The sequence below is a fragment of the Saimiri boliviensis genome, chromosome 3 (assembly GCF_048565385.1).
Source record: "Saimiri boliviensis isolate mSaiBol1 chromosome 3, mSaiBol1.pri, whole genome shotgun sequence".
NCBI classification, from domain to species: domain Eukaryota; kingdom Metazoa; phylum Chordata; class Mammalia; order Primates; family Cebidae; genus Saimiri; species Saimiri boliviensis.
The window spans coordinates 81,515,246-81,531,431 of record NC_133451.1 but is presented as its reverse complement, the minus strand read 5'-3'; the positions used below and the strand labels follow the sequence as shown (position 1 = coordinate 81,531,431).

The 16,186-nt window shown below is 41.3% G+C and overlaps 1 protein-coding gene across 2 annotated transcripts in view; it reads right to left on the bottom strand.

Annotated features, from left to right (window-relative positions):
- Positions 1 to 378: 378 nt before the first annotated feature.
- HERC6 (HECT and RLD domain containing E3 ubiquitin protein ligase family member 6) overlaps positions 379 to 16,186 on the bottom strand; it is a 74,663-nt gene continuing 58,855 nt past the window's right edge. The window contains exons 18-23 of one of the 2 annotated variants that reach the window (XM_003924004.4): positions 13,802 to 13,968; positions 12,693 to 12,759; positions 10,717 to 10,787; positions 8,511 to 8,694; positions 8,321 to 8,423; positions 379 to 6,007 (exon numbers count right to left, since the gene is read on the bottom strand). In XM_003924004.4, the coding sequence (XP_003924053.2) occupies positions 5,775 to 6,007; positions 8,321 to 8,423; positions 8,511 to 8,694; positions 10,717 to 10,787; positions 12,693 to 12,759; positions 13,802 to 13,968 (825 nt within the window). In that variant the 3' untranslated portion in view covers positions 379 to 5,774. Of the gene's footprint in view, positions 6,008 to 8,320; positions 8,424 to 8,510; positions 8,695 to 10,716; positions 10,788 to 12,692; positions 12,760 to 13,801; positions 13,969 to 16,186 lie in introns of those variants that run through there. The other variant, XR_012516876.1, reaches the window with a different exon arrangement.

The following is a 16,186-nucleotide window of genomic DNA, read 5'->3' as shown; positions in this document are numbered from 1 at the left end:
CTTTGTGCTGATGTGCCTGGGGGCAGTAGTTGGACTTCAAAAATGGTGTGATTCATTATTCTATATCCAGTTTGGTGCTCCCCATTTAGCACAAAGCTGCCGCCACCTGTAAACCAGTTATCCTCAGGGTCTGCAAGAGGCTGATCTAAAATATCAGCCTGGCTCACATATCTGTGTGCAATAATCTGCTCACAGGAATGATTGGTTATTGTGCCCTTAGGTAGCAGTGTGGCTGGTGATATGGTTTGTTCCCATCCACATCTCATCTTGAATTGTAGCTCCCATAATTTCCATGTGTTGTGGGAGGGACCCTGTTCCCAGAACCAAGCTGGGTCTGGCTGCATTTTCTCAAGGCCCAATAAGGAGAAGCAGACAAACTAGGAAATAATGGAATTTATTGATGTAACTGGATACAGGGAGAAGGCTGGAGATAATTCTAGCAGACCAACTCAAACTGTTAGAATTTTCTTAGTGTTTGTATAGGTTGGGGTTATGTGCCTAAGTGCAGTGCAGCATTTGCCAAGTGTATTTGTAAGTAATTTTGTTTCAACTGAAGGTCAAAGGCAAAAAATGCTTGCTAAGTTTGATTAAAAGGGCCCCAGTACCATCAGGGCCTGTCTAGTGTGGTACCAGAGAGATTATTTCTATCTTATTTTCTTTACAGCTTGGTCCAGAGAGCTGCCTTGAATTCTCTAATGAATCTACTCAAACAGCTGCCACTGTTACCTTGAGCTGTCTCCGATTCCATTGACATGAGGTGGGTCCTGGCACTAGGAATGTAAGACTGTCTCTGTTATTTTGACTTGCTCCAGGTTAGGGAGAATCCAATGCAAGACTCCTACTGACCATATGCCATATGTTCCATTTCTAGCTTTCATGTCTGGGCACCGATTTCCCTAGGTTTAACTATTTGCTCAATGTTAAGGCAGTGCTGTGGAAATCTGACTGTGTAACTGGAGTGCTATGCTGGCCTGTCTGTGTGATTGTCAGGGAGAATTGGCCTGCCACAACCTGGTGGGAGATAATTGAATCATGGGGGTGGGTCTTTCCTATGCTGTTCTTATGATAATGAGTAGGAGAGTTCCCCTGCACTTGCTCTCTTGGCTGCTGCCATGTAAAACATAACGTTGCTTCTCCTTTGCCTTCTACCAGCCATGATTGGGAGGCTTCCCCAGTCATGGGGAATTGTGAGTCAGTTAAACTCTTTCCTTTATAAATTACCCAGTCTCGGGTGTGTCTTTATTAGCAGCATGAGAACAGACTAATAGAGCTGGGTTTAAGGTGTTACAGGTCTTAAGAGTGTCTTGATAATCCAGGAGTACTGCCTCATATTTAATCTTTCTCCTGTCATCCAGATATGTACTTTTATTTCTAGGACTGACTTTACATGGTGGGGAGTTAATACCTCCACCTAGTGACGGACCTAGAGTAATTTTAATAGCTTCAACCAAAAGAGCAGTGGCTGCTACTGCTTGCAGTTTGCTGGGCTACCTGGTGGCTACCCTGTCTTATTCCTTTGAAAACTATCCAACAACTGGATACAGTGACCCACGCCTGTGATTCCAGCACTTTGGGAGGCCAAGGTGGGTGGATTTCTTGAGGTCAGGAATTGAAGACCACCCTGGTCAACATGGTGAAACCATGTCTCTATTGAAATACAAAAATTAGCTGGGGCATGGTGGCACATGCCTATAATCCCAGTAACCTGGGAGGCTGAAGCAGAAGAATTACTTGAATCCAGGAGCTGGAGGTTGCAGTGAACTGAGATTGTGCCAGTGCACTCCAGCCTGAGAGACAGAACGAGACTCCATCTGAAAACAAAGAAAAGTGTGCAATGGGCCTAAGTTCAGTTCTCAATTTCGGAGTCGGCTCTCCCACTTCTATGCCTTTCTTTTCTGCTACATACAGGAAGGGCTTGGTGAGGTTTGGAATGCTTAGTGCAGGATCCTAGCTGAGAGCCCATTTTAACTTGGTGAAAGCCTCCCTCATTTGTAGGGTTCATTCCATTGACTCATCTTAAGGTCCCTTGTCTCATAAAGGGGCTTTGCTATGTGCCTGAAATTTGGGATTTATATTCTACAGAATCCAGCCATTTACAGAAAAGAGCAAAGCTGCTGCTTGGTGTGCAAGATAATTTGGGTGCCCATGACATCCAGAGTTACCTGGGGGTTCCTAAGTGGTGGTGATGATGTCCCCTGGCCCTGTCAATCTTCATCTGATCTCTCCTTACGCGCTGCTAGAGTTTTGACTGATGGAGCCCCTCAGTGGGACCAGGGACACTCAATTCTCCAGTGCCTGGGATCGTGACTGGTGCCTTCACATTGGTGGCACGGGCCCAGTGGAGACTTAGTGCAGTCCTCTGCCCAGTGCCCACTTTCCTTGCACTTGTAACGAGCTTTTGCCGGCATTGTCCTTGTGACTCTGGGTTTCCCTTGGATGCCTTTTGGACATTTAGAGCATCACCAATGACAGTTGCCAAACTTTTGGCTGTTTTCTTTACTGTATTCTCTTTCTACTTCCTCCAGATCACAATTGTTATATACCATGGAGGTGGTATCAAGAAGCTGATTTTGATTAGTTTGTGGTCCCATTTGTAGCTTCTGGATTTTATGCCAAATGTTCAGGGCAACTTGGCTAATGAAATGCTGTACTATTAATACTTTGCCTTTGGGAGAGAAGGGTCCACATTGTTGTATTTTTAAAAGCCTCTTCCAACCTACTATAAAACATACTTTCCTTACCCTGTGTAATTTTTCTTAATTTATTGCCTTAGTCATTCCCTTTCTCATTCCTCCCAGGTGAGCTTCAAGGAATTTGGCTCAGTTGTTCATTCCCACAGGGTTGTTATAGTTCCAATTAGGATCAGTGATGGGGACTATATCTGGGCCTAGGTAATTGCCTTCCGGGTTTTGGGCAAACAATTTGTCTGCTTCCATTAGGCAGCCTCAAAAATGTATTCTTTCTCCAGAGGACTGCCACAAGTTGCCAGAATAAATTGAACTTTCTGAGAGATATAAGGCTAAGGTTAAAGTTTAGAATCCGTCTGCAAATTTCCTGGGGTTCTGAGAATAAATTCCTAACTTATCCTTATGTTGTTGTGTATCAGTTCTGGAGAAGGGGGCCTCCATTTAGATTAGCCCCTCAGCTCCTGCTACTTCCCTTAGGGGAAATAGGGCTGGACGGGGAATTGAATAAGGTGTTCCTCTGGAAGTGTATTGGGAATTTAGTGGAGCTCCCGCCTCCTGTTCCTGGGTTTGATCCTCAGGAGCACTTGGCAAGGGGTTGTATGGAGGTGGTTGCAGTTCCCCCTCAGAAATGAGGGGCCCTTGCAGAAAGGGGTCATCTATAACATCTGGTTCTACTTTAGGAATTTTCCTTTTTGAGGGCAAGTTTTGATAGCCTTACAAATTGAATGGTTTTGATGCAGAGCCATAAAGGCTTAAACATGGTATTTCTGACCATTTACCCTGCCTTTTGCAAAATAAGACTAATTGCAGGATAGTATCATGACCGAGACTCAGATTGACTGGCCATTGCTCCTGGCTATCTAGAGGATACTGGGGCCAAACGGTATTACATTAAAAAAAAAAAAAGCAAACAAACAAGTGTTTCCTTCTTAGATTGTCAGAGTCAAATTGGTTCTAATTATTGAGGATGTAGCTGAATAGGGAGTCAGGTTGTATGGATGGAGTATTTCCTATTGTTTTCTCTAAGAGAGAAAATATCCTAAGAAGCGTTTAATGCTGGACCTCAGAACCTCCACCTAGGGACTTCCCCTTCACAGAGTTGTAGCCTAGAATTGAGTCCCCCTTTGGGGTACAGTCTTAAGAGTGTCAAGCATCTCCGACCTTAAGTGGGCACCAGTGCCACTTTTAATGGTTTACCTCCATAGACAATGGCCTGGTATGATTCCCTTCATTCTTAGATGCAGTTCTTGGCTTTTGGCATCCCTATAGCTGGCCACAATAGTTTCTTTCCAAGTAGTTTCCTTAACCATTGTAGTAACTATAGTTTGAAGGTCAAGGGATGGCAGACTGCCTAATTTAAACTTGTTAGAGACTGGCCTCTCAGTAAGGGAGCATAGTGCTCTCTGACTGTACCAGATAAACCAGGCACAGATTTCCCCATGGATCTGCTGTGCAATTTATGCAATGATCCAAGAGTCTCCACCAGGAGTCTTCCCTTAGCACCAGATCTACTGAACTAAAATGATATAGATCTAGTCCCTTACAAAAGAAACAGGGGATTTTCCCTGTCCAAGTGGTTGGTCCTAACTTTTGGGCTAATGTTAGCCCTCGTGGCCTCCATAGTCAATTGCCTATTGCCCTGGCCCTTTGGGTTTGGGGGACATCTCTAATTGGTCTAAACATGTTATCCCAACATAAGCAGCAAATAAATATAATATTATAGTTGCACAAACATGGACCTCATGGCAGCAGGGATTTATCTTGTGCCCCTATTTGTTGTATTCCCTGACGGGCTGACTCCACATGGGAATTTTAGCATAATAAAAGAAGGGTTAAAGCCACCTGAAACATGTATGAATTTGCCCTGGACAAGTTGCCACTGCCAATTGTGTCATACATAGTGCTCGGGAACTATAATCAGGAAAGATAGAAAAGAATCCTTCCCCCTTCCAGGCCAAGCAGCTATCCCCATTCGCTCTTTGGCTTGCCACCAGAGAGTGGCACTGGCCAGTAGCCCTCAGTTACCAAGGAGCTACTGGGAAATAGCTGCTGAAGGACTAAAAAGAAAAGGATTCAGTTTTGCACCTGAAGCAGGTGATGATGGTTAGGTGCTTACACACAGAAACCTTTGAGTTTCACCAGAGATTGGCCCTGGCAAGAGACCTGCAGTTGTCTCCGTGCTTAGAATGCTATCTTCCAAGGGTCCCAAGTTGGAAAATGGAAAGAAAGAGAAGGGGAGAGACAGAGAGAGTCCCATATGAAGTTTAGTTCCAGCCTGTGGCCACAAATGGAATCTCGATAGAGTGAAAGAAAATAAATCCCCAAATTTGGGCTTACCTCATGGCTGGCTCACCAAAATATGTTACTGGGTTAAGGGTTCCAGTAGTGAGAATTGAATGACATGCATGAACAAGTGGTGAAGCAGTGGATTTATTGGAGCACAAGGCGGTGAAGGAGCAAAAGTGAAAGTACATGCCACAGGGTGGGAGTGGGCTCCAGCAAGCGGCTCAAGAGCCCTTGTAGCAAAATCTTCTGGGGCTTAAGCACCCTGCAGAGGTTTCTTGATGATTACACCCTACGTAAATGAAAGACTGGCTCACAGCCAATTAGAGGCCAAGGTGAATTGGCCCATGGACAACCCAAGACTGGTGTAGTTTGGCTCCTTATTCAAAGGAAGGTCCTGGAATGAACCAGTCATTGGGCAGAGTGCAGGTTTGGCCCATGGACAGTCAGAGACTGATGTGGTTTGATGTCTTATGCAAATGAAGGTCCTGGAATGAACCAATCACAGGGCAGCATTGAGACTCTTCAACTTCAGGGAATCTGTCCAAGTCATCCTTAGATCCCTATCTCTTTAGGGAATCTGTCCAAGTCATCCTTAGATCCCTATCTCTGGGCCCTATTCTCCTGCCTCAGTCTTGTGTGGGATTTTGTGCCCTTTGACCATCATCATCATTTCCCCATTCCCCTAACCTCTCCCTCAACTACTTTTAACCACTATTCATTAACCTCTTGTATTATTTAGGTGTAAGGAAGAACAGAAGGATCCAAGTATGAAAAAGCCAACTCTGAGACTCTTGGAGGTGATTATGACTGTGTGAGCATGAACATGGGTGAGACAAATCCTCTGTTGTTGTTGATGGCTACTTGAAGTGCTTCTTCCATTCTTTCCATTGTAGAATACTTAGGGAGGTCCAGAATATTATGACAAGTTATTGATCTTGGGTGATCGCTTTCACTGAAAGTTTCAGGACAGCGAAATACTATTCCTATTTCCTGTATGCCTCTTACATGCAGCCTATCACGTCCTGTAAGAAAAACTAGAAAGGAATAAAATTTGGTTAAGATATTTTATAGAAAGAGTAAAACATAATAAAAAGGAGGAAGTTAATCACTTCATTCAATAAATATTTGTTGAATTTCCTTAGGCAGAGAGAACTTTCCTAGGCCATGTTGAGTGTAGAAAAATCATGACATTTGTTCTTTGTCCTCAATGAGTTAATGGTGTAGTTGGGGGAAAATTGTATGCATGAACAGACAGTAGCAAGAAGAAAGTTTATTTAGTTCATCTAGGAAGAATGAGATTAGGAGTCTCAAGGATTCAGCAGGGAGAGAGATACCAAGCTGGGTGGTCAGGGAGACTTCACATAGGCCACACCTGGCTAGTTCTCAAGAGAGGAGTTGGGTGAGCTTTCAAGGCAGGGGACAAAGCCCAGGAGAAATCCAGAGGTGGGAAGAAGTAAACTCACAGGATGTATAGACAGCTGAACCATTGGGCTGAACCAAAAGTTTCCCATTAAGAGAGAAGATTAAAAAGGTAGCTTGGGCTAATAGAGAAATAGGTTGGATCCATGGACAAGTTGGAATTGTCCTCCAGCATCCTTAGTAGCAAAAAAGAAATAGCAAGAAGAAAAATGTGTAATTCAGGAAGAACTGACAAATGGGATAAGATGGTGAGAGAAGTCATTAAGTCTGCCCTAGAAAAACTTTCGTGTTCCCACCAAGAGAACTTCTTATACCATGAGGCCACAGAGCTTAGTGGTCAAGAGCCTGGGCTTTGGAGTCAGCCTGATGGATTATATTCTAGTTCTCATACTTACCAGCTATCTGAACATGGGAAAGCTACTAAATGCTCCAAGCCTCTTTTTCCTCATTCTGAAATGGGAAAAAAAGAATAGTACCCACCTCATAGGGTTGCTATTAGGAAAAACGTAGGTAATAGATACAAAGCAGTCAGCATAGTGCCTGACGCAGAATAAGCACACAGGAAATACTGCTGCTGCTTCTGCTGTTATTATCAGTTGTCATTGCTGCTATTATTATTTCTAAATGATATATTATTATAGAAAAAATAGTTTGCATCATTTTAACATCATGGGACTTAGATAATTAGAAGAAGATAGGAAGATGAGATAAAAGGCTTAGAAGCCAGCTGAAGTGAGGAGAGAAGGTGCAGAAAAAGAGTCAGTGTAGAAAAAGTAGTGAAATAGTAAATCTCTATTAAAAAAGAAAAAGGAAACAGGCTTGAATAAAGGAAAGAATGGTGGGGGAGCGTGGGTTCTCATCCTTGCTCTGCCACTAACACATGTGACCTACAAGCAAGAATGGTGATACAGAGATAGGAAGAAATTATTTTAGGCAGATAGTGAGGGCAAAAGAGTCTTTGGAAGAACTCCCCTTCTAACAAAAAGTAATCCAGGAAATCACTTCTTTTCTAACAAAGAGCACCCTGGAATACTGGGCTGCAAACATGGATAAGAAAGCTGGGGCTGGGTGTGGTGGCACATGCCTGTAATCCCAATACTTTGGGAGGCCAAGGTGGGTGGATCACTTGAGGTCAGAAGGTTGAGACCAGCCTGGCCAACATGGTGAAACCCCATGTCTACTAAAAATACAAAAAAAAATTAGCTAGGCATGACAACACATGCCTGTAATCCCAGCTACTTGGGAGGCTGAGGCAGGAGAATCGCTGAACCTGGGAGGTGGAGGTTGCAATGAGCCAAAGTCGTACCACTGCACTCCAGCCTAGGCAACAGAGTGAGACTCCATCTCAAAAAAAAAAAAAAAACAAAAAAAAAAACAAAAACAAAAACTGAAAGCTTGCATGGGAGGATACCAGCAGCTCCACCAATAATGGAAAGGCTACCTAGGGCCAGGCATGTCCACCATGAGGGTTCCACCTCCCTGCTTTTTTAGCACATGCACAGTAAGAAAGAAATAAGCATCATGGAGTAGCTACCCACCTGCATGATAAAAGATTGGGGTAGGGGCTGCCAGAGATTTGTGCCCTATGCAGATGGTACACTTGGTCCTAACTGGTTTTTTATGCCATATGTAGATCAGACACTGCCTCCTCACTAGCTCACCTATAAAACCCCTGCATTTCACCACGGATCAGCAACTCATTTTTCTGGGACCCCTCTCTGTAGCAGAGAGCTATTCTCTTTTTTTTTGCCTATTAAGTTTCCCTCACCCTTTGTGTATGTCCATGTCCTTAATCTCTATGGCTGTGAGACAAAGAACATTGGGTGTCACCCCAGACAATGAGGCCACTTCAGTGGCTTCATCCTAAACAAGACTGTAGCTTTTAAAATATATGTAATTATGTGTCCATCTATTGCCACAGTACTTACTGAGGAATTTTTTCTTTTCATCCAAAGTTAGTTTGTGAAAAGCCTTCCAAAACAACCGTATAGTAGGGTGTGATTTTTGGTATCCATATTCATACTTTGAATTCTTAAGAGAAAAAGAAAAATGACTTGAGAGGGATGGAATATATAGAAGTTATTTTGAAAAAATTGGGGTACTTTAGGTATCACCTACCTGTTCAAATTGTTTCCAGTCATAATCAGTATTTCCAATGATTGCTGTCATTAGTTCTTCAGGGTAGAAATGTCTAAGTATCTCCTTCTCACAGACTCTATAAAATCCTCTCTGAAATTCCTCATAAACTGCCTTTACAGAGACATTGAAAATGTAATCAATATACTTAGAAACGTAGTCTTTCCTTGAGGGAAGCCAAAAAAGAAAAGAAAAGAAAGAAAAAGAGGCCAATGACTAAAATATTCTATACTCTGTTCCTTTTACCATTTCCATTGAAAAGGAAAAGTAAATTGCTTCTACATAGCACAAGGATGTTGTATTGTGACCAAAAACTGGCCAGCTAGAAGAAAGAAATTTAGAAAATATAATCAGAAGGTTTACAACATTTGGCTGACTTTCCTGACTGCAGTCAGGAGGATTTTTTAAAAACATGAATCTGAATATGTCATTCTCTTGCTTAAAGTCTTTCAAAGGCTTCCCATTGGCCTTGGGGTAAATTCCAAACCATCTTAGCAGGGATCAACAGGCCTTCCCAACCCAACCTCCTCCCCTAGTGATCTGACTTTGCCAGTTTCAGCAAGCAGCCTCTTCCCACTTCCATTTTCTTTCTTTTTTTATTTTTATTTTTTAAGAGTTAGGGTCTCCCTATATTGCCCAAGCTGGACTTGGACTCCTGGCCTCAAACGATCATCCTGTCACAGCCTTCTGAGTAGGTGAGACTACAGGTAGGCACCATGGTGTCCGGCTCCCACTCCCATTTTCATCTCTGGTCATAATAACCTTTGGTTCACAGGTCTTGTTGTCTCTCTTTTGTAGTTAGGCCACAAAATGCAGCATTTCTTCTTTACCTGGTAACCTCTACCATCCATTCAATTTCAATATAAATAATATTTCTCAGGGTTGATCCTTCTGATTTTCTGCTTGTTCCCTCTCACAACATATATCACTTTGTGAAAATTGTTTCTCCAAGGTCTGTCTTACATTACAGGATGCCGTTTCCACTAAATGATTAATTTCCTAATGGCAGGGTTGCTACTGGAGGCATTTCCATCAGAGACATGATTGTCTCCCATACTTTGGGCAGCCTTTGTGGACTAGCCTATCTAAATCAACTCTTGTCTGCCTTCCCCTGTAATCAGTGGTGTGCTGGTAAATGTCTAACAACCAGTTCTCTGAAAAGAAGCGAGAGGGAGAGGACACACATTTGCAGCATTGGTCAATTTCTGTGGTGTAAATATTCCCACCATGGCTGATTTTCAGCTACTAATACTTTGATAATAAACTCTTAACATTTTTGGAAATTTAACAATCAGCTCTCACAAGCTGGTACTAGTGAGCTCCAGCATATCACCACCTGGAACTCCCTGGTTTCTTAATTGGTTTTAATTTTCTTCAGAGTGCTCATCCTTATCTAACATTATATAATACGTAATAATTCATTTGTGGCCAGGTGCGGTGGCTCACACTTGTAATCCTAGTACTCTGGCAGGCTGAGGTGTGAGGACTGCTTGAGCTCAGGAATTCAAGACCAGCCTGGGCAGCATGGCAAGATTCCATCTCTATTAAAAATAAGAATTATTCATTTGTGTATTGTCTTTCTGCCCCACTGGAATTTAAGCTCTAAAAAGTTTGTCTGTCTTTTTGACCACTGTATCTCAAGCACCTATAATAAAGTCTGGTACAGAATAAGGACTCAAAAATATTTGTTAAATGAATAAATAGTAAAAAGAGCCACAAAGGAAAAATATTGAACCTGAATCCTTTCTCCTTTTATTTTAAAAGCTTCTATTTTTCTAAAAGATTAGGAGCTAAAATAATCATCTCAGAAGTGAAAATACTTTTTTTTTTTTTTTTTTTTTTTTTGAGACAGAGTCTCGTTCTGTTGCCCAGGCTGGAGTGTAGTTGTACAATCCCAGCTCACTGCAACCCCTGCCTCCTGGGTTCATGCAATCCTCAGCCTCCTGAGTAGCTTGGACTACAGGCATGTTCTACCACATCTGGCTAATTTTTGTAGTAGAGACAGGCCATGTTGGCCAGGCTGGTCTTGAACTCCTGGCCTCAAGTGATCCACCCGCCTTGGCCTCCCAAAGTGCTGGTATTATGGGTGTGAACCATTGTGCCCAGTAAAATACAATTTTAAAGTAGAGTGATACAACATTTTATGTACAGTATATTCAAAACAGATATTCTAGCAGTCAAAACTTACTTGTTGGTTTGGTCCACAGGTATAGAGATCCCATTTGGAATTAGGTCAACATCATTTTGTTCCCAATGTATCTGTAACCAAAATGTATTTAGGTACCAAACACCAGAGTAAGTCTGAATAATCAGCCACTCATAATATCATTATTGCCAATATATTTTCTGTGGGTTACCCCCCATATAGGCACCGAGGAATGAGAGCTAAGCAGAACCCTTGCACAGTTAGGGCTTGAGGAATATCTCACTTCACAGTGTTACTACTCAGCTATTTCCTTTTATATAATCCTCTACATAATCTTATATTAGTTTATAGAAATAGGGCTTGAAAGCTCCCTTTATATAATCCTCTATATATAATCATATAATAGTTGATAGTATGAGTGCATAAAGAATATTTCCCTACATATATACCTATAATTATATCTTAGTCATAATCAGAGGAATGCCTAGAGTGGACACAGTACAGAGCATGAATTAAGGAACAAGCAGCTTATAATCAGAGGAATGCCTAGAGCAGACACAGTGCACAGCATGATTTAAGGGAAAAAGTTATACCAGGACAAGAATCCATGGCCCAGGCGGCAACGTTCAGTATCGTAAAGATACCCGTTGTATGGCAGGCTTGGGGCGAGAGCCACTCCTGATAAAGGAGTTGTAGGACCTTGCTTCAGTTCTTGTGGAAGGCTGCCCTCAGAACGGCAATTCACCTTGGTGACTGTGAACTTTATCAGCTCTTGCTACTGTGCTGCTTGAAAAGCATCTTCCCATAGAACCCATTGGAAGCTGCCAGAAGGTGGCAGTAACTTTGACAGCCCTGTCACTGCTATGTGACTTAAAGCATCCTCCTATAAATCTTCTTAGAAGTAGTTTTCCCATAGATAGAAGTATTGCACACTGTACCCTCTTCTCTTTGCATGGCCCACCTTCAAGCCTCGGTGACCTAATGGGGGTGGACCCCTTACTGCACACGGCTCTTGCCTTCATGGGAACGGGCCCCTTGCTGTACACTGTCCACCTCCTGGCCTAGGTGACCTAATGGGGGTGGACCCTATGTTTTATTGCACACGATCCTATCACTATTCTTAAAGATGATTTCACTCACTGCCCTGCCCCCTAACCTATACACAATAAATACTCATGCTTCTGGACATTCGGTTCCTCGCCTGACTCCGCCTATAGGTGGTGTGGCCTTACCGAGCCCAGCTGCGTTTTCTTTGTACTTCTGCGTCCTGTCTCTATTTCTCGGATCCTGCGCCTCAGCACAGCATAATGCTCACCCCATGACCGTGTTGGCCCATCAGCCATACATCTGGCTCACAATGTGCCCTATAATTTTCCCCTATAGAATTGAAAATAACTTGGAGCTAAATAATTTTTTTATGTGACTCAACCTTTTCAATACATGTGAAAGTAAAAAATCCTATGCTAGGACATTGCTTTCATGCCTAAATTATTTAGTTGTTACATTATTTACACTGGTTGAATAATCACCATAGCTTCACTTTATTTGAGAGTATAGATACAGAAGGTATTAAATGAGAAGAAAAAAAGGGGAGTCTTGTGGTACAGAAGTAAAATGTCTTTCAAAAAGAGATCCCAGGGTCCAGGCACAGCGATTCATCGCTGTAATCCCAGCACTTTGGGAGGCTGAGACAGGTGGATCACATGAGGCCAGGAGTTAGAGACCAGTCTGGCCAACCTGGCAAAACCCAGTCTCTACGAAGAATACAAAAATTAGCCAGTTATGGTGTTGCATGTCTAGTCTCAACTACTCAGGAAGCTGAGACAGGAAAATCACTTGAACCCAGAAGGTGGAGGTAGCCGTGAGCCAAGATTGCACCATTGCACTCTAGCCTGGGTGACAGAGTGAGACTCTGCCTCAGTAAAAAAAGGGATTCCATATTTAAGATACTATAATAAAAATTATATTTTAGAAACAGATTAAAGCTAAACTATAATATGGCTTTCATTAGTACTCACAGAAAAGTATAGGCAAAGCACATCTCCAATGTCATCAGCATCATCATTTAGAACTTCTTGCAAACTCCTAATGAAAATTTTGGTTTTAAAAACTATATTTATTGATCTTATAAAGTTTCACAAGTAATAAATTTTCAGTGGAAAAAATTGTGAACAATATAGAAATGTATAAAATGTAATACAAATTTCCTGTCCTCCACCTTCTCACTCCCTTTCTCTAGAGTTTACCTCTATTTATAGTTTCATTTGTTGGACCACTGTTATCACATAGACACTGCTACATCTTGGCAGAAATAACAAAAAGGAGCTATTTCCTCTAGACAATGATTCTGAACCAGGGATAACTTTGTCCCCTAGGGGCCATTCAGCAAAGTCTGGAGACTTCTTTGGTTGTCACACTTGGAGGGAAGGTTGCTGCTGGCATCTGGTGGGTATGACCCCAAATGCTGCTAAACATCCCTCAATGCCCAGGACAGTCTCCCACAATGAAGAATTAAATAGGCCAGAAAGTCAGTATTGCCAAGGCTGAGAGACTCTGCTCTAGCACATATCTAGCCAATGTATTCTCCCACTAACAGTACACATGAAGAGAATCCTTTCTCCCAATTTTCTGCCAGCACTAAGCAAAACTTTTTAACAAGTGTCAATCTGTAAGTAGAAAAATGAAATTTCATTTTTATTTATTCCCTCAATTACTAGGAGGGTGAGTATATTTTCATTTTTTGATTAGACTTACACACACACACACACACACACACACACCCCTATATAGCCATATATATATATATATATATATATATATATATATATATATGATGACACACATGTATATTGGGCTCTCTGAAGCAATTATTTCCACCTGGATAAAGTCAAGAGACCAGCTCAGAACTCTGTTTCTTCTACTAGTTAATAATTAGAGGAACATCCAACTTTTCTCCATTTTGAAGGTTTACTCAATTATAAATCATGCTAAAATTCAAATTCCTCTCAAGAACATATAGTACTGAAATTGAAGACTGTATCTGTCTCTCTGTGTTTAACAATATTTATGCCTAAACAACTGAGACTTACTAGATATAGTCCTGAAGAAAACAGTTATATTTACTTACCTCCCCAATCGAGGACTGAGTTCTTTTAAATCTTCCAGTGATGGTTTTTGGTTCAGAAGTTTTTTATACAGAGCCAGTGGGAAAGGAAGGTTAGCCACATTTAAATTGAATAAGGAGAGTCCACACAGCACCCCAAAGAGGAAATATCTTTTCTTCTCAAGTTTAGGCTAGAAAGAAGTAAAAATAATCCCTAAGGTATTATACACAATTAGTAATACAAAGGAATCATTAGATTAGTGGAAAAAAATTGGTTCCCTTTTCTAAAACTCAAAACTTGGAAACAAAATGGGCTTCAGGAAAATTAAAATGAAGTTTTCCACAGATTATAATACAACTTAAATTTCTTCCATAATTTTCTGATATAAACTGACAGTTCAGAACATGAAATAAATGAATTATTGTTACTAACAGCATATCTGGAATGTTAAAAAATATGCTGAGACAGCTTTATATAATAAGGTTTACACAATTTAATTTTATAGTCTTTCCCTTCAAATTCATGTAGAATAATGGCACTAAGAAAGGAAGGGTGCACTTTATATGTTTATTGGTCACCAGGCACATTAGATGAGCTTCGCATGAGTGGCAGCCCCTTCAGCAATGCAGCCCCACAAACTGGTGTGCTTAGAGGGGTGAGCATATGGGTCAGGGAAGGTGATGCTGGAGACCAAAAAGGCAGGTGGAAGAAAGAAGAGGAAGAAGAAGGAAAGAGGCCTGCTGATGTTGGCATATCTTGCCTGCACTTTGTAGTCCTGGGTGAGAGAAAACACTGGCTTCATCTCTCCAGGCCATCACTGCAGCGTGGTAGATCAACAGCCTGAAAATTTCAGGATTTCAATTCCAGCGCCAACCTTACTGTTAGTGGGTGCATGACTTTGGACCACTCACCTAATATTCTGTGCTACAGTCTAGTTGCCATATTTATTTATTTGAGTAATTATGAGAATAAATTATAAAATGCATTTACATTTTGAAAATAAGTTATAAGTACAATACAAGTAATTGCCAAAGCCTTCCCCCAAACCTAATCAGTCGTCTTTCCTATAATTTGTAATATGTTCCTTTGTTATAGTTGATTTTCTTCACTGAGACATACAGAAATCAGGGTTTTTTTTTGTTTTTGTTTCTGTTTTTTTGTCTCTGTTGTTTATCCAGCAATACAGCATAATGCTTAAAAGTAAGAGCTCTGGGGTCAGACAATTCTGAACTCATATCCTGGCTTGGTCACTTACTAGTTTTCTGTCCCTGGCTGATTTATTTAAGATCTCTAAGCCTCAGCTTCTTCATTTTACCTCATAAGGTTGGTGTAAGGTTTATTTTTCCCCTCTCCATCCCTAACTTGTGTCTCTTTGGTTCATTTCATCCCTTTCCTTCACCTTCAACCTCAGGCCTTCGCCTCTCCATTATACTTTCAAATGCAATCACTTCAGTCTCCTCTTGATTTCTTTCTCTCCTAACCAAGAATCCCTTGATTTTGTACAGTACCCTAAATATTTCATGGTACTTTCACATAACTTAGTTTGTTTTGTTTTCACAACAGCCCTGCAAAGCAGGCAAAGCAGAAATTATGATGCACATTTTCTAGGTGAGGAAACAAATCTCAAAGAGGCTAAATGACATACCCACTATCACTGTAAGATTAGAACTCTAGGCTTCTGATCCCACATCAGTGCTTCCTTCCCCATCCTGTTATGCTTCTCAAATACTATTACATATTAAGTCAGCAATCTGTAATTTAGAACCAATTAGTAAATTTTCTGGTGTGTTGATCTGATTGCTATAACTACATCTATAAAGTTTCTGGATGAAAGGGATTATGTCATGTAATAATTTGAATATCCCACAATATTTAATACAATGTAGGAACCTCAAGAAACATTCAATCAATGCTTCTAGACTGACTGATTTAAAAAAATCCTACCATTAGCATACCTTAGCCATTCCTATATTTTAGACGTTCCATTTGTTCTCAAAAAGATACAAAACACCTTTCAGTATTTTTTCATACATATTCATCTTTCTCCTCCTCCTCCCTGTCCTTTCTGCCATTTGGAATAACAATTTGGAAGTTTATGGGAAAGGGGACCAATAAATATGCCTTGGCCCATTTTTTGTTGCTTATAACAGAATATCTGAAACTGGGTAAGTTATAAAGAAAAAGAATGTATTTGTTAGAGTTCTGGAGGCTGCAAAGTCCAAGACTGAGCAGTTGTATCTGGTGAGGGCCTCCTTGCTAATGGGAACTCTGCAGAGTCCTGAGGCTGCACAGGGCATCACATGGTGAGGGGGATGAGTATGCTAGCTCAGGTCTCTCTTGCCCTTCTTATAAAGCCACCAGTCCCACTCTCTTGATAACCCATTAATACATTAAATCATTAATCCCTG